The 23,707-nt window shown below is 40.1% G+C and overlaps 1 protein-coding gene across 1 annotated transcript; it reads left to right on the top strand.

Moving 5' to 3' along the window:
* Positions 1-301: 301 nt before the first annotated feature.
* On the top strand, positions 302-22,475 carry LOC121138128 (A disintegrin and metallopeptidase domain 3-like; the record flags this gene model as incomplete). The annotated part of the gene is given in 14 exon segments (XM_040740937.1): positions 302-437; positions 816-898; positions 2,633-2,688; positions 8,164-8,242; positions 10,686-10,762; positions 11,609-11,783; positions 13,659-13,724; positions 16,617-16,688; positions 16,907-17,073; positions 18,083-18,164; positions 20,659-20,795; positions 22,287-22,418; positions 22,420-22,435; positions 22,437-22,475. Coding segments are annotated over 14 exon segments (1,239 nt in total), but the record flags the coding sequence as incomplete, so codon positions are not given.
* Between the last annotated feature and the right edge of the window lie 1,232 nt (positions 22,476-23,707).

The raw sequence follows: 23,707 nt of genomic DNA on the forward strand, positions 1-23,707 counted from the left end.
CAAATCAACTTTACTATTAAAGTTTCACTTTGAATTTTTTTCTCCCCATATATTTCTACAGGATAATCGTACTTCCTTGTTTTCTTTTTCTTCTAAAGATCCTGTCTATGTGATCACAAATCTCATACTTTGGAGGGTGCCCCAGCTCCCCTGAAGCCAGCACTTTTGTGGAGGTGGCTCCGAGGCATCCTTTGGTCTCTGCAGGGAAAATGCTGTCTCCTCTAGCCTCTGGTCCCTGATGCACAGAGCTGTACTGCTGCGACTTCCGGTTCTGGCTGGTTTCTGCCATTCCTGCTTCCCAAGAGCCCAGGTGCAGGGGCCACGAGCTGCCACTGTTGGCACCAACTGCCATCACTGTGGCAAAGCCAGTGGCCACACCATGCTGCCTTGGTTCCTGGTCCTCTCATGCCTGAGCCAACTGATCATTGCGGGCCGGGGTAAGTGAAGATGCTGCTGGGCAGGAGACCACCTGTCCACGGGCCACCTGCCATGCTGACTTCAAAGTGAAGTTGCTCTCAGGAAGTCCAGAACAAGGGCTAATGAAGGTGCCCAGAGCCACCCAGTTCCAGGGTCCAGGAGTCCATCTCTGCCTGGTGGTTGGAGGACTCAGCCCAAAGACCACTGACCTTCATTTGCTGACTTTCTACAATCAGGAGGACGTCCACAAAGTGGGAGGAGAGGGAGATGGAGAGGGAACGAGAGAGACAGAGAGCCCTGCATGTCCCAAACATTCTCTTCTTGGCTAGAGCAGAGCTTAGCCAAGGCAGGGTACTTACTGCTGCGCTGGGATGTACTCACTGTGTGTCTCTCGGCAGAGTCTGAAACACCACTTCTGCAGATAACAGTGCCACAGAAAATCGAGAGCAACATCAAGGATGCCAAGGCGGCACAAATGCAGGTAAATAAGAAATCAGATTTGCGGAAAATGATGGTTGTTTATTTGTGCTCGACTTCTGGCCCACATCAGTGAATTCCTACAAGGGCTCTTTGAAATTCTATTTATGACTAATTTAGGAAGCTAAAGACTGGTGGTCTGAGGGAGGGCATAGTGTCTCAGTTTCCTTTCATTTTCCAAGTAGTGTGTGAACGCTTGCACAGCTGTTTTATGTCAGACTTAAATGCTCTTCCTTCCAGTCACCACGAGGCTGCCTGCTGTGCACGGCTTACTGAATTCAGAAAAAACAAACACACTAATTACATATTCTTATACCTGAGACTGCACTAAATTTCACCTTGTACTATGATTTTTAAACTGATAACATGAAAATCGCCAGGCCTATATGCACACATATGTAAATCCCTTGGAAAACAAAACAGTGAAGTATAAAAGCCATAACATTATTCTAAGCAATACAGAGGCGTTTACAATGAGTGTCTGTCTGAGGTACTAATTTTAACGAATTGAATATTTAGTGACTTATATGCCAATATTGTTTTTCCATCTCCCCATTGCTACCTCATACATGTATGTACCCTGAGCAGTATATAGCCTTTTGAACATTTTCTCAGAACCATTGCCACATGACCCACCAGGAAGCACGACCCACTAGAAACATTTTGGCAAAGTAGATGAGAATGTTTTCAGTTCTTTCCAAGTATAAAGTTGTTTCCTACAAAGTTAATCATCATCATCATTCTATACTGTCTTCAAAACTTCTTGCAGTCTTTCTGCTTTTGCTATTCTGAAACAGCTACTTTAAGTTAATATATAATATGAGTGTCATCTTGCCTAGTTTTACAGCCAGCCTCTTGGGATTTGACAATAGATGATATTCAGTCTACAAAGTCAATAATATTTCACATTACAAGCCATGAACCTAGCATTTTAAATGGGTATTTTATTTAGTCTTTGAGGGTTTCATAAATGTTTTTGATATATCTTGATCATAACCAACCCCACCCCCTCACAGCTCCCTGTGGTCCCCACTTTAATGCCCTTTCTTTAAGTGATGGAATTGATTATGAAACAAGATGTATACATATTTTCCCTTTGTATCAGGCATGTGTGTCCTTTGTACCTGTCTGTGGGTTTCATGATAAAATCTCTCCATATCACCTTATTCTCTCAGGCTATAGAAACTGGCATTATAAAATTTCATTTCCAATTGTTTATTTTCCATTTTATAGGAATAAAAATGTGCCCTGTATTGTCAATTGTATATATCAATCTTGCAAATTATGACTATGACCATTTACAATGTGGGTATATTTCATGGCTTCTTTTGAGTGTCTATGGTCCTGGTGTTAATTTGTAGTAGAAGACATTTGTATTTTATTTGTTACCCCTTTAGGTTCAGTGATAACAGAAATAGGGTAATAGGTGATGACAGTAATAGGTGAGAAAAATATAGCTTACAGTTTTTTTTGTGTGTGTGTGGGTCATTTTGCTTATCAAATAGAAAACGAGGACGAATCTGGAATGCAGGAATAAAGCATAAACTGGAAAGGATATATTTGGGTTAGAAGCGTGAGAAATGGTAGAGACTATATTGTGGAGTCATTTGTATTTTGGGACATATAGACTATAATGTGGTCTTAGGAAATGGGAATATACACCCATCTTAGCTTGTTACTTTTAAGGAGTTGACATTTTTAATAATGGCTTTCTCTCTGTCTGGACTCTTTGCCACAGGTCACTTACTTGGTCAGAATTGAGGGCAAAGCATACACGTTCCATCTTGAAAAACAGTAAGTGCTCACTCTAACACAGCTGTTTCCAGCTGTCCTTCAACCATTCACCAAGTTGAGTGTAAATAACCCATTGACTTGGCATGCTTTATCTTCTTTAGTATTCATGAGGAACTGAGATTTTAAATCCAATAATGTACGTTCTAAGTTAATGATGTCTTAAGACACATCAGATGAATGAGAATGATCAAAGTCCATAAAGCACAGTCATGCATGCAGTCGCGAAAGCTATAGTTGCACCTGCATATTTTGTTTTGCATAGTTTTATCGGATTTCAAGCATCTTACTTAGTACATGGCACATGCGGGAGAAAAATGGAAATCAGGTCAGAGAAATATCCCAGCCTAGGAAACCAGGTAGACCTTGTGAACACTACAGTGCGGCTTAAATTGCAAGCCTAGGCAGAACTTGCCTGGGACATTGATGACAGAGAATGAATATTGACTTATCAAAACCAGTGAGTGGATGCCCATTGTGTGGTCATGGGCTTCACAAGGGTAAAGACCCCTACAGCTATAGCTAATGAAGCCCTGCATTCTCAGTGTGCATGTCCCTAATTGCTCCAGCACCAGCCCCTCCCAGGCCCAGCTCCCTCCCAGAGCTAGCTCTGCCCCTGCCACCTCTGCCTCATGTTCCCTGCTTATATGCTTCTGTTTCTTGATGACAGGCTACATTTCTGTTATGCTCAAATGGTTTTGCCACATTTTGCTCCAATGTATATTCTTGACTTCCCTCCTTTCTCCATTTATCCTGTGAGGAATTCAGTAGCATCAACCTTGGATACAGCCTTCCATCATTCTCTATATTTTGTCTTTATATAAAACTTACAGAAATTCATAAAAAGGTCCCCCCTACACACAAATGTGTCCACTGTTTTGAAATGGAATGTTCTTTTGTGATAGTGTGCAGGGTGCAATTTCTCAGTGTGGGTATGTATCTGACATTATCCAGTATAAGATTTCATAGTATGGAGTGTAATAGGTAGTAAGGGTCCTTTACAGAGACTTCTCTATGAATTCTGAAAATACCATTTGCAATTAGGATCTGTCCTTGCTCACATAGGCATTTTGTCTGAGGCACATTGGCAATGACCGTGGAATCTCATTTTTGCCAGCTTTGCTACATCTGACTATGTATCCCCTTCCACGTTGTAATCAAAGTATGATACAGAAAGGCTCCTCTATGTCACATTTAATCAATGTTTCCAAAGGGCAGATCAGTAAGCATACATATAAATAGATGTAAATTAGTATATTATTGATTAAGAGCTTATAAGCCACATTTGTCACAAATAGGGAAATGGTGACCTTCTTTTCTTTACTCTTCTTTGAAGCTTTGGAACTGTTATCAAGAGATGGTTATCTTCTCCTCCCAGGCTTCCCAGCCCCCAATCTGTATCTGAACTTACTCCTGTCCCACTGGGCACAATTGTGAGAAGGGGCCAACACCTATGTGGTAGTTAGCTATCTGTGATTAACACAGAAATTCGATACTTGTCAATTAAAAATGTTTACAGATAATTTGGAGGTTTACATGTACGGCTCCTTAGTCCTGTTGCTTTTGGGTCTGTGGTTTGGTAGAACTTCATGGCAGTAAGGCCTTGGCACATGCCTAGTATCTGGGAAGTAGGAGAGAGGATGATGAAGGCACAAGGTCCCAAGGTTCTCCTCAGGAGCACATGCTCCCAGTCATCTAGAACAGTGCATGCAGGTCCGCCTTAGTCAGTTGTGGTCAGTGTGACACAAGCCCAGGTATTCCTGGACTAGGGAATCTGACCTGGGGTTTACTCCCCTCAGATTGCTGGCTGATGTTTTAGGGCCCAGCCCACCAGGGGTGTTACCACTCCTGGGCAAGCCATCCTGTGCTGCATAAGAAAGCCTGCTGAGTAAGCCAGGGAGAGCAAGCCTGTAAACACATTCTTCTATGCTCTCCACTTGAGTGACTGCCTCCAGTTTCCTGCTTGATTTCCTGCCCAGACTCTGGCTAATGATAGATGTTGATGTGGAAAGACAGGCCAAATAAACCCTTCTGGCCTCAAGTGGGCTTTGTTCAGTGTTTATCAAAGCAACAACAGAAAACAAAGTAGGACATGGCCCTACTTCCTGAAGGCGCTATACTATATTCCAATGGCTCTTGGGACCAAAGGGGAACACCGCAGATGCAAGCAACCTGGTTACTGCTTTTTGAGTAGTTTAAATGGGTTCATTCTGTCTTGGAGCCTACAAATCAAGTTGCTTATCTGTGACTCTGATTCTTACTTTGGCCAAAGACAAGTTGAGAGACAAAGCTGAGGTTTTAAAAGGCTCTTGTGTCTGTTTTTATGCTAGTGCTATACTGTTTTTATTACTGTAGATCTGTGGTATCTCTTAAAGCCTGGAATGGTTATTTCTCCAGCAGGGTTTTGTTTGTTGGATTTTTTTAATTGTTCAGGACTGTTTTTGCTATCCTGGGTCTTTTGTCTTTCCATATAAAATTTTAGGTTGAATTTTTCAATTTCTGTGAAAAATTATTTTGGAATATTAAGGAGGATTTTATTGAATTTGTAAATTTCTTTTGGTAGTGTGATCATTTTTAGTATATTAATCCTACCATCCCATGAGCATGGAAGGTCTTTCTATTTTCTGATATCGTTTTCTATTTTTTCATTAATGTCTTAATTTTACAAGTCTTTCACTTCTTTGTTTAGATTTATTCAAAGATTTTTTTAGGCTATTCTTAATTGTCTTGTTTCTCTGATTTACCCTTGGTGGCATTTGTTTATAGGAAGGCTACTTGTTTGTTTGTGTGTGTATGTGTGTGTGAGTGTCTGTGATGTGTGTGTGTATGTGTACATGTTGGTTTTGTATTCTGCTAAATGATGACTCTGTTTACCAGATGTGGAGTTTTTCTGGTGGAATCCTCTGGGTTTTTTATATATACAATTGTATTGTCTGAAAATAAAGCTAACTTGATTTATCTTTCCTAATTTGTAACCCTTCATCTCCTTCAGTAGTCTTACTGCTCTAGCTGGGGATATAAGTACTGTTTTGACCACTGATGGAGAGAGTGGACTTTCTTGTCTTATGCCTGATTTTAGTGGAAATGTTTTTTTCTTCATTTAGCATGGTGTCGGCAGTAGGCTTGATTTAAATGGTACTTATTGTGTAGAGATATGTCTCCGTTATCCCTAGAGTCCCCAGAACTTTTAACACGAGGAGAGCTTTTATTTTCTCAAATGCATTCCTATGTCTAATGAGATGATTTAAGTCTATTTATGTGGTGGTTTATGCCTATTGATTGATGTTTGTTGAATCATCCTTGGATATCTGTGATAAAAGCCAACTTGATCATAGCGAGTAATCTTTTTATGCATTCTTGAAATGGATTTCCAAGTATTTTAATGAGAAATTTTGCATCCAGTTTCATCACAGAAAGGTCCATAATTTTCTTTTTGTGTCGGATATTTCCATGTCAACTTTGGTATCAGGGTAATTTTGATTTCATAAAAATAATTCAGAAATGTCTCTTCATTTTCTATTTTGTGGAGTAGTTTGAGGAGCATTTGCTTTAGTTCTTCTATCAAGGTCTGGAAGAATTCTGCACCAAATCCATCTGGCATCTGGCTCCAGGTGTTTTTTTTTTTAATTTTAGAGGTTTTTAATTACTGTTGCTATCTCATTGGATGTGGTTTTGCAGACTGTGTATATTCAGAATGAAATCTTTTACATTTCCAGTTTGGTATTGAAGATCCAGTGGACATTTGGCTAGCAAGGTACTTAGATTTTAGATGTGTGTTCTTAAGGTGCTCTGAGTTTCCTCAGTGTCATAATAGATCCCATTTCATCTTAAAGTTTGTTATTTGGCTACTTTCTCTTTATTTAGGTTAAATTGGTCAAATGTTTGTCAATCTTGTTAATCCTTTCAAAGATGTAATTCTTCATTTCACTACTTTTTTGTAGTTTCTTTTTCATTTATACTTCCTTAATTTCAACCCTGATTTTGAGTATCTTTTCCCATCTGGTTTAGGGGTATTACTTGCTCTTATATTTCCAAGGCCTTCAGGTGTAGTCAATTAGTGATTAAGGATCTCTCAGATTCTTTGATGCAGGCCCTTAGTGCTGTAAAGTTACTTTTAGGACTGCCTCTATGTCCCACAGATTTAAGAAAGCTGTGTTTTCTTTTTCATTTATCACTTTTAGGAATTTCATACCTCCTTGTTGATTTATTCCCTGTCTCAATGACTCAGTAGTCTGTCGTACAGTGTCCATGAATTTGTGTGCTCTCTCTAGTTTCTGTTGTTGATGATGTCCAGTTTCACTACTTTGTGACCCAAGAATGTGGGATGGCAGCTCCATTTTCCTATATTTGTTAAAACTGACTTTCAGTTGTACTATGTAGTTGATTTTGGAGAAAGTTCTGTTGACTGTGTAGAGGAATGTATATCCTTGAGTGTCTGGGTGGGATGTTCTGTAGATGTCTGTTGTGTTTATCTGGTGAGGGCGCCGAGACAAGCCCATACTCCCAGAGCTATCAGGTGTTTGATAAAGAGTTCGAACATGCACATTGGGGAAAAGACATCATCTGTAACACACGTTGCTAGTCGAATTGGAACACTGCATGGACGAGAATGAACTAAAGCCTTATTTCTCAGCCCACAGACAATTCAACTCCAAATGACTTTAAGACTTCAGTATAAGACTGATACACTGAATCTGACACAGGGAAAGGTAGGGAATATGTCTGAACTCACTGGCATAGGAAGGGACTCTCTGAACAGAATGTCAATAGTTGGAAGCATTAAAACCAACAGCTAATGAATGGGACTTCATGAACCCAAAGTTTCTGTACAACAAAGAACGCTGTCACTGGAGTGAAGAGGAAGCCTACAGAATGAGAAATAAATATTTAACAGCTACTTATCTAACTGAAGATTAGTAGCTAGGATATATAAAGAGCTAAACCAACTAAGCAAGCAAAAATGCTAAACATCAAGGAAGCAAAGAGTTTAAAAATGGGCCGTGGAACTAAAGAGAGTTCTAAAAAGATGAAATAGAGATGAGTGTTAAGAATTTTGAGATGGTTTGTAATTTTATGAAAACCATTTGATGCTGATTTATAATCAACCCATTCTACTCATTATCGAATACTAAAGTTGTCATTCCATGAGATTTATTTGTGGCTAATATAAACTAAAATGTAAATGAGAAGATGTGGGCATTAGCACCAGTTTGCTATGTATGATTTGTCATAGCCCTATACTGGTCCCTCGTTTTAGCCCTAATTATTATCTTTAAGTTTGTATGTATCTAATATACCATTAGAACACAGGCTAGATAATGAAAAGACAAGTCTATTTAATTTTCAGATATTTTGGTTTGTAAGATTTACACTTTAGGCTAATTATTCTGAAAGTTTTTGTTGTTAATGAACTATTAAACCTGTATATTGTCATTAATGATGTATTACAATGAAATGTCATTATTTTTGTTGAAATAGGTCATTTTTACATCCACATTTTATGGCATATTTGTATACCACATCAGGAACATTGCAAACAGAATCTCCTTTAGCAAAGGTAGGCTTAGACTTCTGCTGTGTAGACTGTGTGTGTGTGTGTGTGTGTGTGTGTGTGTGTGTGTGTGTATGTGTAGTGGTGTTTTCCCCTTATGTATACATAGTTTTTAATGTAGAAATAGTCACACATACATTTATATATAGCTTATATATGTTCCTACACATGTATGGATTCATATTATGGTACCTTTAGAAGTTGGTTTTTGCATTTTACATTTATTTTTAACTGAAGTAATATTGTATCACTTGACCCCTTCCCTTTCCCACCTCCAACCTTCGTCCTGCCCCTTCTCTCCAACTGTGGCGATGACAAGGTATGGTGAAGGAGCCTGGGCTGGTGGCAAAATCACAGTCCTCCTGCCTGCACTCTTGAGTGCTGGAATTCCAGGTTTGTGGTTATCACAAGCAAATGGGATTCGATATTTACAAAATATGTGTAAGGTGCTGCTGTTGAAAAGACAAAAAAACACTTTCGAATCTATGGTGCTGTTGACCAAACAGATCCCAAATCCCAAAACACCGTGTAAACTGCCGGAAAGCACACTGAATAAAATCACCGCCCTGGAACCCTGGGACCCCGAAATTGCTTATCTGAAATTACAATTAAACTGCATCTGAAGTCATCAGGTGTTTGAGATGGAAAAGAAAAGGCAGGTTGAGGGGTCAGGCACACTAAAAGTTTGGAAATGTTGTCCCACAGGTCCCGAACAGTGGAGGAGATGGTGGGAAATGAGAGGAGACTCCAGAGGCAGATGAGTGGGTCAGGGGAAGTGAGGTAGCACCCATAGCTTCTCTGATGGGAACAGCGGGCTAGCTCATAAGGGATTCAAAATAACCCTGAGGCTCAAGACCTTTTAGTAACCTTGCATACCACAAGCAGAAGGGGATGTTACTAGACTTCTGCATTTTACCATTAATTTTGATGAACATTTATCAATTGTACCCATTATCAGGGCCTAGAGTGTGTGGTGTTTCCACATGGGTATATCATATTGTGTGCAATGAATGACAACTACTAAACAACTAAAACACAAACAACAACAGAACCTTCTGGAGGTATCACCATGCAAGATTTCAAGTCATACTATAGATCTACAGAAATAAAAACAGTAAGGCACGGTCATAAACATAGTCAGCCTCTTTGCTGGCTCCAGTGTGGGTATATCGCCTAGGCCCTGGACCCACATGGTATGCTTCGATGCATGGATCCTGTGAGGCTCCTGGGACAGACTGGATTGTCTCTGGCTTTCCTCTTGTTAATTGCTGATCTCATGCTTTTCTGTTTCACTTCTGTCTGAGTGACTTTTGCTGTGTAGGTGTTGGGTGACCTCTTACAGGGAGGCAGTGTCAGATCTCTCAGAAGTCATCTCACCTGTGGTTAATAGTAGGTCGGGACCTGGATTACTTCTTCGGGAAGGGCTGTTGGTATCACTTGAGGAGGCTGTTGCTCCTCGTGTTTCACCTGCTCCGGAGTGCAGATAGCCTTGTCTGGGCAAAGCCCTGGAGTGTGAGTGCATTAGGTGTATGTTGGGCTTATAAGGGCTCTAATGACTGCCCTTGTGGCTAGATCCAGTCTGCTACTGGAGTTGTTGCCGATGAGGTTTGGGATGTGGTTAATGCCCTGCTAAATGGAGATCTATGCCTGAATGCTTTTAATATGTAGACAGATTTGAAGGAGTCAGCGAGTTGGAAGTGAAGTTTTGCAGCGATAGGAAGGAAAGTTCCTGCAAATGACTGCAATGTAGACCAAGGCGGGAGAAGAATTCACTAAGGATTATTGAGGGGACATTTGGGAATCACTAACACCGATGAAGTCAAGGGGGAAGAGTGTTAACTATCGATGATTAATTACCTACCTAGTCAGATATTAAGATAAAGCAAGGTGGGAACATGTCAGTTAAATAGTTATGGATTTCCCAGATGGCTCCGTGAGCAAAGCAACTCCTACAAAACATGATGATCTGAGTTCCATCCCCGGGTCCCACGTGGTAGAAGGAGAAAAGCGACCTCTGTTTGTCCACTGTGACAGCTGCACACAGATATGCAAGATAAATGATCAAAAACTTCAAAAATCCCTTCTTTCTTGACTCAGAAACATTGACTGCAAATGTTCATCATTGAACCCAGCCAAATGTTATAAATCATAAGCTAGTGTGTCTAATCTATACTCTTCGGCAATCCTGCTTAAAAGGTAAAGATACCAATAAATAGGATAAGTAGTGGTAAAACTTAAAGTCATAGCAACCATATTTCAGAGAGGAAAATAATGATGAGGGAAGCACAGTAAGGTGCCGAGGAAGTATGTGCGGGAGACGGGAAGGACACTGGACGTGGACACATAAAAGCAATGGCTGAACTGGAAATTTGTCATTGTCAGGAAGCTTGCATGACCCCTAGGGCTTCCTGTGGGCATCAGTTATGACATTCCTTCTGCTCCTTCTTAGGGTCATTGCTTTTATCAAGGACACGTTGCCGAGATCCCAGCATCAACTGTGACCCTCAGCACTTGTTCAGGTCTCAGGTACCACTCTGGAAGTGTGAACTAAGATTGTTTGTCAAACCTTAGTTTTCACAGAATGAGGCCCCCCCCCAAAAAAACAACAGGAAAAGGAAAAATAAAAAGGAAGAAGACAGAGCTGTAGACTGTGGTGGCTGTGTTTATATACCTCCTTTACTCTCAGCTCCCTGTCTTGTCCTTCCATGTACATTTTTTTAGGCTTCTTTGCATTTTACCATCATAAACCCTAAGCAGAGAAACCACCCATGAGCAGGGAGAGAATTCCCATTTTCTAGCCACATCAGACCACAATTTTTCTTAAGTGCCATAACGGAGGGAAGATAGGTATTGTTGTAATTTAAGAAAAGTACCTGACAGAAAGATACCATGAGACAGGGTTCAAGCAAAGTTTTTTTTGTTTTGTTTTTGGGAAATGGATCATACTAAGGGAAAGGGGGAGGGGGAGACAGGCATCTGGAGAAAGGAGGAGCAGGAGAGAGAAGAGAGGAAAGGAGAAAGAGGGGCAGAGAGAGTAGGAGAGAGAGAGACAGAGGAACATAGAGAGAGAAAGAGAGAGGAAAAGAGAGAGAGAGGAACATAGAGAGGGGGAGAAACAGAGAAGGATGGGAGGTGGACAGGGCCCTTTTAAAAGGGAACATAGTGAATGTGCACAGGTGGTGCTCTTAGTGACTACAGCTGAGGGCGTGTCCTGTCAGAACCCCAAGGACAGGCAGGTATAGATGCCTGAATACTAACCGGAATAACATTGGGTTTGAAACTTAATAGATAGAATTTATAGAGGATACTTTGAGTGTGATTTGTCAGCAGGAAGCCTATAGTAATTGTGCTTCATTTTCTTTATATGTTTAGGGGCTTGTTGCAGTTAGAGAACATCACTTATGGAATTGAGCCACTAGAGTCTTCAGCTACATTTGAACACATGATTTATCAAATAAAGAATAATAAAATTGATTATTCCCCCTTAAAAGAAAATTTAAATCCCCATCATGAAAGTCAGTCCTACCGAATTCTTGTAAAACCAGAGGTGAGTTGGTCCTTCATCTGGGCTATTTACATTGATTTTGAGACTGGGTACATTGGGAAAACAAAGTGAAACTGTTGTATGGTAATTATTTTAAGCTATCATTGGTTTCCTCAGAACGTCTTAAGAGAAGAACAAGTAGATATAATTTAAAAACTCATCAATACTTGTCATAATAGTTTGTATAGTTATTGTATGGGTAGTTTGTATAGGTGCTTGTAGTTGCTATTTGTGTAGATTTGCATCCCATTAACATAATCGGTCCTGGATTTATCTACTGATACTTTGTATTTTCTTTGTCAATTTATTTGCTTTGTAAAAAAGCATTACTTTGCTACAAACTTTGAAAGTAAAATGACTCATTACAATAAATAGAATTTTGGTGTATTTGCTGTCATATGCTTTGCCATAAATGTCTAGTTTTTTTTTAGGAAAAATAATCCAGTCATGGTTATCTTAAAATTTTTCTATTAATGTGATTTCATATTTTGCTCATTTATTTTACATTTATTACTTTCTAAATTAAATAATATTGGCAAGTTAATGTACTAAAATGCTAAATAAACAGGTGTATAAGGAAAAATGTAAAATAGGAATGAACCAAAATATCATTTTCTCCAGTCAGGAGGTGCTTTGGTATTCACTGTTTTCATTCTGCACAGTGCTTTCACTCTGTCTCTGACAGAATATGTAAATATATATTGGTTTATATGGAAAGTACATACTTCATGCAATTATATCAGCTTCACCTTATATTTTCCCTTTGATAAGCAAATTAATTTGAGGAATATAGAAAAATTAACCTTTCTTATAAATAATGTCAGCCAATAGCAGGCACTCTTCCAAAATGATTGTTGGTATGTATCCTCACATCTCCTGTTACAATGTTGCTCACCGTCATGGTTGATCACCAGTGGCCCGAACAAGTTAATTTCTAGATATACATCCTTACTATATAAAACAGAATTAACCAAAAAAATCAATGGTGAATGAAGCTTGAATCTAATTAATGACAAACTACCCTTCACTGTTCCCTTACCTTGTTTTTATTTAATTGTTGAAAGTGTGGATTTGAGTAAAGGCCAACAAATTTACACAGAAATCCATAAAGCTGATAGTCATAAACTGAATAGCAAAGTTGTACTCCATCACATGAGGAGCCCTGGTCAAATCAGTTGAAGGCTGAACAGAAAACCCACTCTCACAAACAGTCGTCTTTGGATTCAACTAGAACCTCAATGTCATGTCCTTCTGGGTCTCCAGCTGTGAGCTCCTGGCCTGCGAGTTCCAGGTTTCTGGATTCCTCACCAGACACTGGATCAACTGGCTTCTATCATCTCAGAAAGCAACTCTCTCTCTCTCTCTCTCTCTCTCTCTCTCTCTCTCTATATATATATATATATATATATATATATATATATATATATATATGCACATTTCATGCTATTAAATATTAAGTGTTGAAATAAATAAGCCTTGTTACAAAAAATATGTTCCACAAACCAAATCCACAAACCAAATCAGCAATGAGATACAATGTGACTCATGTATTTCATTTTAAAAATAAACAATAGGTAATTCTCATACATGCCTTATCTTCAATTGAAGACATTCATCAATAGTCCAGCAAAGGAAGCATCAGGAATTGAACTAAAGCAAGGTTATCCTTGTTTGCCTTATGATATCAAACAGTTTCTTTCCAGTCAAACTGTCTGTAGAACATTTAAAGAATCCCAAGACTAGAGATTATATCTGTCATACCTGTTACTGAAATAAGTACAGTAAACAGTACTAAACCAGGACTCTTAACAGACATGTGGTTACCTGATTGAAGATTTTATTATATTGACGGTTTTTGTTTGTTTGTTTGTTTCACAGAAAACTTCAGATGTGTCACTAATGAAGAGGACCCTTTATGTGAAGATTGTCATGGATAAAGCCATGGTAGGACTGACCTGTCTTCCTGAGGTCTTAGTTTTGTAGTGAGATTGAGTAAGGATTGTGTATATATAACTTAAACTAACTCCTTCCTTCCTTCCTTCCTTCCTTCCTTCCTTCCTTCCTTCCTTCCTTCCTTCCTTCCTTCCTTCCTTCCTTCCTGTTTTCATGTTATCATTCTTCAATGTGTGCAGTGTTTTGCCTACATTGTGTAGATCTATGTACTATGTGCATACAGTACTCTCAGAGTCCAGAAGAGGGAGGCAGATGCCCTGGAACTGGAGTTACAGATGGCTGTGAGTGGCCCTGTGAATTTGGGGGATTGAATTCAGGTGCTCTAGAAGGGCAGTAAGTGCTCTTAATTGCTGAGCTATCTTTCCAGTCTGCTTTTCACTGTTTTATACAAATGTATTTACTCTGTTCAAGTGTCAGTCATGATGACATGTGCCAGTAATTCCAACACTTAGGATGGGCAGGCAGAGAGGTTGAATTTCCAACAACCCAGGAAATTCTTGTCTCAAAAGATAATCATTTCTTTCTCTCTGCTCAAAATAATGTGCCAAAGTGTTGGAGTACATAACGACATATCATATCAGTTGTCCTTATGCTGGTGTGAGGGGATTGTAGTAAAGCCATATAACTGCATGAACAGGTTCTACTACACAGTCTCCCATCTTACTTCAGCAGAGAGACTAGCAGGTGCACCTCGATTTTTATTGAGATCTAGATCTCATTTCCATTATACTGGAAGTTAGTACATTAAGTGTAAAATTGGATTGCATTTTCAAATATTTACTTCCTGAGCTTATTTTCTGTGTCACAGCTAGCTGGCTTCTTGAGTGGGAGCTGCATGATTTACAGATGAAAAGGTAGTTCCTTAGCACTCTAGTTACTTTGCACTCTCCTCCCCAAACAGTATTTGTACACTGCCTTTCTTCCCCGCTGGGAATCTCATTTCCTGTCCAGTACTGACTGTTTGGTCAGCTCACCATTCTCTGGTTCCTAGTATCAAGCCCATGGTTTACTGAGTCACTTAGTCTCATGGCATGGATTCATTGTACCACATCACTTAACCAGGCATTTTGATTTCACCTTAGTTAATATTTACATGTGCCATAGTCTACAGAATAAATTATTTTAATCAATTTTCCAGTTTCTATTTTCCTCTTATTGAAAATATACTTTTCTTAGAATACAGTTTGATTACACTTCCTCCTTCCCCAACTCCTGCAAGAGCCTCCCAACTCCCCTCCCATCCAAATCCACACCTTTTCAGTTTCTTCTAAGAAGACAAACAGGCATCTAAAGAATAATTATAAAATGAAATAAGATAAAACAAAACCAAAAGAATCAGAATAGAACAAAACAGAAGTTTAAAAGCCTAACCAAAAGAAAATCAACACATGAAACACATATAGATCCAGAAACGCAAAGGTTGCACACACAGGAATTCCATAAAAACCCCAAACTGGAAGCCATAATATATCTAAAGGACTTGTGTTGTTAAAAAAAGAAAAGGAATAATGCCCTGATCTATTATGAGATAAGGAACATCTAAAGATGCCCCTGGGTTCTTTTTGTGCTCTCCATCTATTGCTGGGCTTGGGGCCTACCTGCCCCTAAGAGTGAGACTCCCTTGGCGAAACCTATGTTATCATTTGCAAGCCATTATCACTTGGAGACAGCTTTGGGGATGGGGACTTGTGCCTCTGCTCCTCTTAGCACTGGGATCCCATCTGGTGCAGGTCCTTGCAGACCCTGTGCATGCTGCCTCAGTCTCTGTGAGCTCATGTGTGTTGGATCCTGCTGTGTTGAGAAGGCCTTGTTTCCCTGGTGTCCCCATCACCTCTGGCTCTGACAGTCTCCCTGCCTCCTCTAGCCCCCAGGACAGAGATTCGATGGAGATATCCCATTTGGAATTGGGTGTCTCCATCCCTGCACGTTGTGCATTAGTGGGCCTCTGTGTCTGTCCCACGTGCTGCAATCAAGCAGTGTCACGGGTTGTATGACTTCGTCTGCGTCCGGTTAAGCACCATCACCAGATGTGCATTGCCAACTTCCTCCTGGGCTTGTGGAAGAGTCTGCAACTCTTTCTCATCTGACGTTGTCTGGGCCTCCCAGATGTGAACATTTTAACCTGTCCAACAGTTTTGGGTTTTTGAACAACAGCACAGCAGCATTTCCTGTCTCTGTATGGATGGGCATTCTCCTCTGCCCAGTATTCACAAAGTTGGTGTTAGAAAGACCATGTTTTATATTTATGTATAGTCTGTCCGTACTACAGACAAGTTTCTATGTACGCACATTATAGCTAATGTTTGACTTGGTGTCTCAAACCTCTATGTGTCTACTGTTAATTGGCTTGCTACTAAAAAGAATCATGTAAATTATAAATGTAATTAACACACAATCATAAACAATATTTTCAGATAGTATTATGACTATCATTTCCTTAAACTCAGGTATACTCTGGTAGTTTCCCACCAGCTGGCATACATCCTGAGTTTCTTTAATTGCAATGAAGCCTTCATGATAGAGAAGGGAATGAGGTTATCGTGAGTCAGTGACAGATGCCTGGATTTTGTCCTTATAAGTTATGTGCTCTGGAACTTTGATACATCCAATCTTAATTTCTGTGCCCCTAGGAGGAAGTTAATTACAGCTATCCCTTTTAATAGTCTCAATCATTAAGACCCTGGGTTATGTGTAAACCACAGGAAAGACAGTAACTAGGAAAGATTACAAACACAGAGGATTAACTGACAACCAATTTTAACACATTTTCACTTTGCGTCTTCAGTTGAGTACTGCATTATTTTAACTTGTGTATTTGAAACTATTAAAGAGTGATTGTTTGATCAGTTATAGTGGTAATCAAGACACAAACTTGTCTTTCAGTTTGACCATATGGGCTCCAAGATGGGAGTTGCAATTCAGAAAGTTGTTCATATCTTTGGTCTCATTAACACGGTGAGTACTTCTGCTGTGGTTGAAGTAAGAGAATAATGCTAACCCACTGACATCGTTTCTGTGATTAGCCACGTGTCTATAGGAAGTGTGTACTCCTCCCTGCAGTTTGACCCATGAGTTGGGTTATCTCCTCTAAGCAATAAGGTGAATGGAACCTCAGCATTTACAGACAGGGCAGGAAGACTGGCCACTGAAACTGAAGAGAGTTGTCCTTTCAGATGTTTTCCCAGCTGCAGATGACTGTGATGTTAACCTCTCTAGAGATCTGGTCAGACCAAAACAAGATTGACACAAATGGGGTTGCTGATGAAGTTCTGCAAAGGTTTCAGTTGTGGAAACAGAGCCAGCCATCTGAAAGAGGCAGGATTATCACGTATTTACTCCTGTAAGTACTTTATCTACACCGATGGGGACTTGCCTAACCATTCAAAGGCAACTGTCAAAGTCCTGTGCATGTAGCTGTGCCAGCATAAGCAAAATGTAAAGATCTGATCACGTATTCAAATGTGGTTCCCCAGCACCCATCACCCCATTCTACCTCAGCACTAGGGTGGGGGTATGAAAAGCAGCAGGATGAATGTGGACGTCTGTGTTTATAAAGAGTCACTGGGAAATGTTCACACCATGATGTTAATGCTATGAATACAGTAATTACCCATGTTGCATGTTGCTGGTTAAGATGGTTAATAACTGAACTGGACCGGTCACTTCCCTGCACCTATGTCTACTCTCCAGTTTGTATAGTGACCTGACATATAGCTGTTAGCTACTTGCTGTGCATGCTTTGAGAGTCTTCATGTAGGTTTCATCATTCCTCACTCAATCATTTTATATGAAAATAGGAGATGTTCACTCACGAAGATCTCAAGCGATTTAAAAGGAACTACATGTCGTCTCTTGCCTCCTTTTAGGTTCAAAGCCAGGGTTGGGTATTTGAAAGCAAAACTAATTGGCTAATTTCTGCATACTACCGCTTTTTTCTTGTTGTACCTCTCTTTCTTTCTCCCTCTCCTCTGGTTCAACACTGTATACAGTTTTAAGATTTGTCCAATATGTGAACAGCTTGATAATAGGTAACACTGGCCTTTAGAGTTTATAGTCAATATAACATCCAGTGATGGGGATCCTGTGGGACAGGTTATGGAAATACCAGGCACCTCTAGGTTTTGGATTGGGTATCATAGAATCCTAAGCATCATTTTAACTTAAATACCTATCAAGAAAGGAGGACATACAATTTGTGCTTTCACTAATCAATCAATGGCTGGTAGCATGAAGCATATTGCACATGAATACCATGTTTTAAAGATACAGAACTTACAGGAATCCACTGCTTAAATGTCCTTTCTAGCAACATTTTGGAACAAGTGCATTGATATAAAATTTCAATTTAGGTATAAGGATTACCCTGATTATGTGGGAGCGACATATCACGGGATGGCCTGCAACCCAAAGTTTACAGCAGGAATCGCTCTGGTATGCCTTCTGTTGTCCCTGTCCCTTGAATGAAAAGACTAGGAATGTATTTGCATACTTTTTTATAATAGTATTTTTTAGACTTTTAATGTTATAACTTATAAAAGAGTTGGTCTGGTTAGGGAAACCACCCTGAAGTTGGGATTCCAACCAGTTCTGTGATGGTAACTGTACTCACTTTATTGTAAAGTAATTCTCAAGATAATTTTATCTTTAAAAATGAATCTCTGTATCAATCAAGCAGACATTCCTATGTCCTAGGTTATGCCATCTCATGTTCTATTTCTACTGTCATAACAACTTTGGGGTCTACATGTAAGTGGGATGGTTCAGTATGTCTTTCTGGGATAGAGTTATTGCAAGCAATGCAATGTACTTAAAGTTCTACCTATCCCACAATGCATGCAAGATTTCCTTTTTAATGACTGAATTAATATATCTGTCCATTCCACAGATGCTTCCTTTATTCCCCTGCTCTTGTTCTTCACCATGTTTCAAGGCACACAATAGGGCAGATACCTCTTTAGTTGTCTGTTCAGAGGTCAGCTTGCTGAATTATGGATCTGTCTTGTTACTCATATTTTTGTGGGATGTAATATTTGCTTTGAAAGAGGCTATACCAGTCTATAATCCTCTTGCCAACATATAATTAGCTGCATAGTCACTCAAAGTTACTTTGTTTTCTTTTAGTTAGTAGAGAGAGGCTAATGTGCATGATGCTACATCTTCTCATTGCTTTTGATTGTGTCTCTGCCATGTCAAATGATGCCATACCAGTTCATATACTTGATAGACTTTGGCACATATTACCAGAGAAATAGTTATTCAAGTATTTGACTTATGTTTTTAAGTGATTTATTGCTTTGTTGTTGAGTTGTGGACATTCTCTACATTATGGATATTAATCCATTTGTCAGACGTGGAATCTATAAATTTTTTTAATTCCTATATGTGTTTATCTTCACTTTGGTTTTATCATGACATTGAAACAGGGATGTTTAAGACAGTGGCAGAAGTTTCTTTGCTCATCTTTGCCTTTACTCCCATCCTTCTGGGGTGTGGTAGAGACCACACCCTGAATCTTTCCTGTTATCTTCTCCTCAGTAGTTGTGACCTTCTCACTTAGGTCTTGACTTTGTTTTCAGCTAGTTTATAGATATAGTAAACATAAAAATATGTGAATGCTTTTTTCATGTGGCTGTTCTAATTTTAATCCACTCTGCCAACCTATACTTTTATTGGGGGGATTTTTAATTCATTCGTGTTCAAAGCAGTTTGTCTTCGGGAAAGAGTTCATGCTTCCACTTTTGCTATCATTTTGCTATCATATATATTATTTTCCTGTCTTCCTTCGAATCTATGCTGTGTATACGCTGTATAGATTCTAGATGTTTTAACCCCTCCTGTACTAAATCACTGTTGTGTGTGTTATTAATTTTTGGTGATTTTGATCTCTTTCATTGCATGTATATTTCATAGATTTTGTTGTTTACCATTGCACTTGGCCAAAATACTAAATTTAATTCAGTTATAAGTAAAATTTTATTTAAATTAAAAATTTTCTTCAATTTCTAAAGTATAAATTGATTACCAATTAAATCTTCATGGTGTAAATTTTTCCTAATTATCATCTCAAAAAAATAGTCACTAAGATTATTCCTCTTCCCTAGACGTTTTTATGCTTTTTTTGAATTCTATACAATAATATGCAAGAAATGTAAGGTTTCTTTTCATTTTTTTCCATTTAAATCAGAAACAGACCTGTTTTACATGTGAATCCCAGTACCCTCTCCCTCTCTTCCTGCCCTGCCGCCCTCACCAACCACCTATCCCATCCCCATTCTGCTCCCCAGGGAGGGTGAGGCGTTCCATGGGTGATCTTCAAAGTCTGTCATATAATTTGCAGCAGGGCCTACACCCTCTGCTGTGTGTCTAGGCTGAGAGAATATACCTCTATGTGGACTGGGCTCCCAACATCCATTCCTGTACTAGGGATAAATACTGATGCACTGCTAGAGGCCCCATAGATTAACCAGACCTACAAACAGACAAATGCAAGTTTTTTCACAGCAACTTTATTTTCCTATATGTCAGCTCCATTTGGCTTAAAAGATTTTGCTTAAAAACGAATATCACAATTTGCTCCTTTTTTTTGCATTTTACAGTCTTAAGAGTTTTTTTGGTCCAGTTTCTTGAATTTGCGTTGTAATTTAGGTACCATTGCCAAATAAAGCCTGAGAAAGCAAACAGGAAGAAGTAGGAAGAGCAAGAGAGGAAGAGGAGGAGGAGGAGGAAGAAGAGGCAGAGGAGGAGGAAGAGGAGAAGGAGGAGGAGGAAGATGAGGCAGAGGAGGAGGAAGAGGAGAAGGAGGAGGAGGAAGATGAGGAGGAGGAGGAGGAAGAGGAGGAGGAGGAAGAGAAGGAGGAGGACGAGGAGGAAGAGGGGGAGGAGAAACAGGACTGACACACTAATTCTGTTCCTTTTCTCTGCCTAGCATCCAAAGACCTTAACCATGGAGGGCTTTGCTGCTGTCCTGTCACAGCTGCTTGGGATTAACCTGGGGTTAACATATGACGATGTCTACAACTGCTTCTGTCCCGGAAGCACCTGCATCATGAACCCTTCAGCAATGTAAGGGGCATCTCCAGGTCAGGTCTCTGTAGACGCTTAGGAAATACTTGCAGTGTGTCCTGACTTACACTTTGACCAAGTATCACCGACTAACAACAGCTTAAATGAATGCATGCACAATATTTAAAGCACGCAGAACAGAACGAGCTCAGGGTATTACTGAAAACATGCTTGCCAGTTCTTTACAGCCAGCATCCAGTCAGCTGCTCGTATATGGAGTGAGTGTTGACTTATGGGCTCTTTTGTCAGTATTGTCAATATGCCTCTATGGAAGAAATGCATCAATGCTAAACAGAGAAGGCTCCAGGGCTCAGCAGACCCGTGGATAAGGAGATTTGGCTGTGTACATTGGGGCAGAGGGAGATAAAAGGTTCCAAAACAACTTAGATGCTACTGAGACTATAAGGAAGAACATTGTAGGGCCTGGGGCAACAAAGCGAAGGGCAGCCTGGCTAAAGAGTCAGATTCAGGGAAAGAATAAGGGGATGAGAGAGAGGTGGAGGGCAGAAGCCGAGATCTTTGCAGACTGGGAGATTTCATAATAAGCTAAGTGTTACGCAGTTAGTTAACACAGCATGGATAATGAAATGTATCCTGCAGAATGTGTGCGATGCCCCACATGGAGATCAGACACAGTCTCTGAGGGAGAAGAGTGTACTCATGACCATCCATAGGGATTTGTTAACACTGCAAAGTAAAGCCATTGAAGAGTCACTCATAGGCAGGCTCTTGGCTATCACAGTGCACTACTAAAGATTGAAATATTCTGAACGGTTTCATTTGTTGCATCTGGCTTCCTATTAGTTGTCTGTTAGTCTTTCCAAGAAATCCGTTAAAATACACTGCATTTTAACTTGGACCTCAAGGACAAGTGCTCTAGAGTGCACAAACCTTCAGCCATGGGACAGAATTGAAATTATGGTCAGATGGTGTTGAGAGAAGTCGTGAGGTGAAGAGAGAAGCTACGGCACAGGGGGTAGGTTGAGGGTTGCTGAAGGACATGGAATCTTCCCAAGGGAGGAGGAGCCTGTGTGATGAATGAAGGAGACTATGGAAGCCACATGCAAAACTACGTCCAACCAGAAGCATCAGTCTTGGTCTCCCCAGAGGCTTTCAAGCACTAGAGAGGAAAAAGTAGGAAAAACTAGGGGAAATACCCTCTTCACTATATGGCAGGTGGGTATGGTAGCAATCCTACTCTCAGACCTGCATCGAGCTTCTGGTATTGTTAACTCTGTTGAAACTGTTGCAGTGTTTTCGTGTGTGCCCTGAAGCTGAGGCCTGGAGCGCTCTACCTCCCTCCACTTTCTGTATATTGATCCTAAGAAATTACAATAGAAACAGCACTGCTTTTGTTTTAACTGGCCAGCATTAAAAGCAGAGGTGACTCTCTCTCTTCCTGTAATGTGAATATTCGGGGAACCGTACACGTTATGTTACTTGAATAACTGTTGCGTTCCTTTTATCTGAGGGATAATAATTTATTTTTAGACGTTCGCAGGGCATCAAGGTTTTTAGCAGCTGCAGCATGGATGCATTCAAACAGCTGGCTTCACAGCCTGCCCTAGACTGCCTCAGGAAGGAGCCAGAGCCAGAGGTTGTCGCTCTGCCCCAACATAGCACAGTGTGGCAACCACGCATTTGGAGGCACCAGAGGAGTGTGATTGTGGCCCTCCAGAGGTTAGTGAGACTGTCGTGGTTCATCCCAACACTTGATCCATGTGTCACATACACTCTTGCATATGTAATGGAAAAGGGGAGAGCATCATTTTAAAACAGGCATTGAAGATGTGTAGAACATGAAATGCTTGTCTTTGGGTGTAGATTCCCTCACCATTAGTCAATGAGCAGAGTTGTTGGGGCCAGTCACAATGGCTACATTTATGGAACACTACCACACCTAAGGTTCAGGGGACATTGTGAATGAGAGGGTAGAAAGATTGTAGGAGCCAGAGTACCAGGGAGTTTGCTTTGAGATTGTGTCTCCTAGTGATATAGGAGTTGTGTGCATAAAGGCTCACCAACATGGCTCTTCACACATTTGCTGAATGAGGAAGGCACCAATGAACATGTTAAAGCAAAAGGGGGGAAAGCCCACGAGGCCTCAGCCCTACACAAATCCTGCCTATATCTAAGGAAGGTTGAGGGGGAGAAATGATCTCCATTGAGGAACACAGCAAGTGATTATCCAGTACCTACGTTCCAGCCCTGACAACATACATGCAAGTAACATTCCATAGACAGGGCTGGCGATATTTAAGAATATGTATGTATAAACATATATGAATACAATGACAAATTATGTATATACATATATGCATATAATAACGATTAATGGGAAAAGAGGCTACGAAGATGAGAGAGCAAGAGGACTACATGGGAGGGCTTGGAAGGAGGAAATTACAGCACCAGGCATTAGCAACAATCAGAAAGTAGCTGGTTACCCTTAAAATGTTCATGCCACCTTGTTTTAGCTGTCATGTTTCACAGGTAAGTAAGATATCTGATGGATGTTCATTCCCCAGTAGCCTGAATAGTGCCTTATGAAAGCTAGCCAGTAGGGAGGAGGTCAGGATGGGTTCCTCCATGTCTTGTGATCAAAATATGCAATGTCTTCAGAAACAGAGCCCTTCCATCAGGTTCTATTGGATAATTTATAGCAGTGGCAATGACCTGTCCTTTTTCCCCGTGTGTGTGTGTGTGTGTGTGTGTGTGTGTGTGTGTGTGTGTGTGTGTGTGTGTTGGATTCTATAATACCCATTGACCAGAAACTCAAAGGGGTTATTCCATACCTGATAACTGGACTTTTTGTGTGATAACCTACGGCATCTGAAAGAGGCATTTATCCCTCTGTGTGGTATAAACTCATATGTATATATTAGCAAACTTTGAAAATAGCATATTTTTAAATA

This window comes from Mesocricetus auratus, unplaced genomic scaffold (assembly GCF_017639785.1).
Source record: "Mesocricetus auratus isolate SY011 unplaced genomic scaffold, BCM_Maur_2.0 contig_12021_pilon_obj, whole genome shotgun sequence".
NCBI classification, from domain to species: Eukaryota; Metazoa; Chordata; class Mammalia; order Rodentia; family Cricetidae; genus Mesocricetus; species Mesocricetus auratus.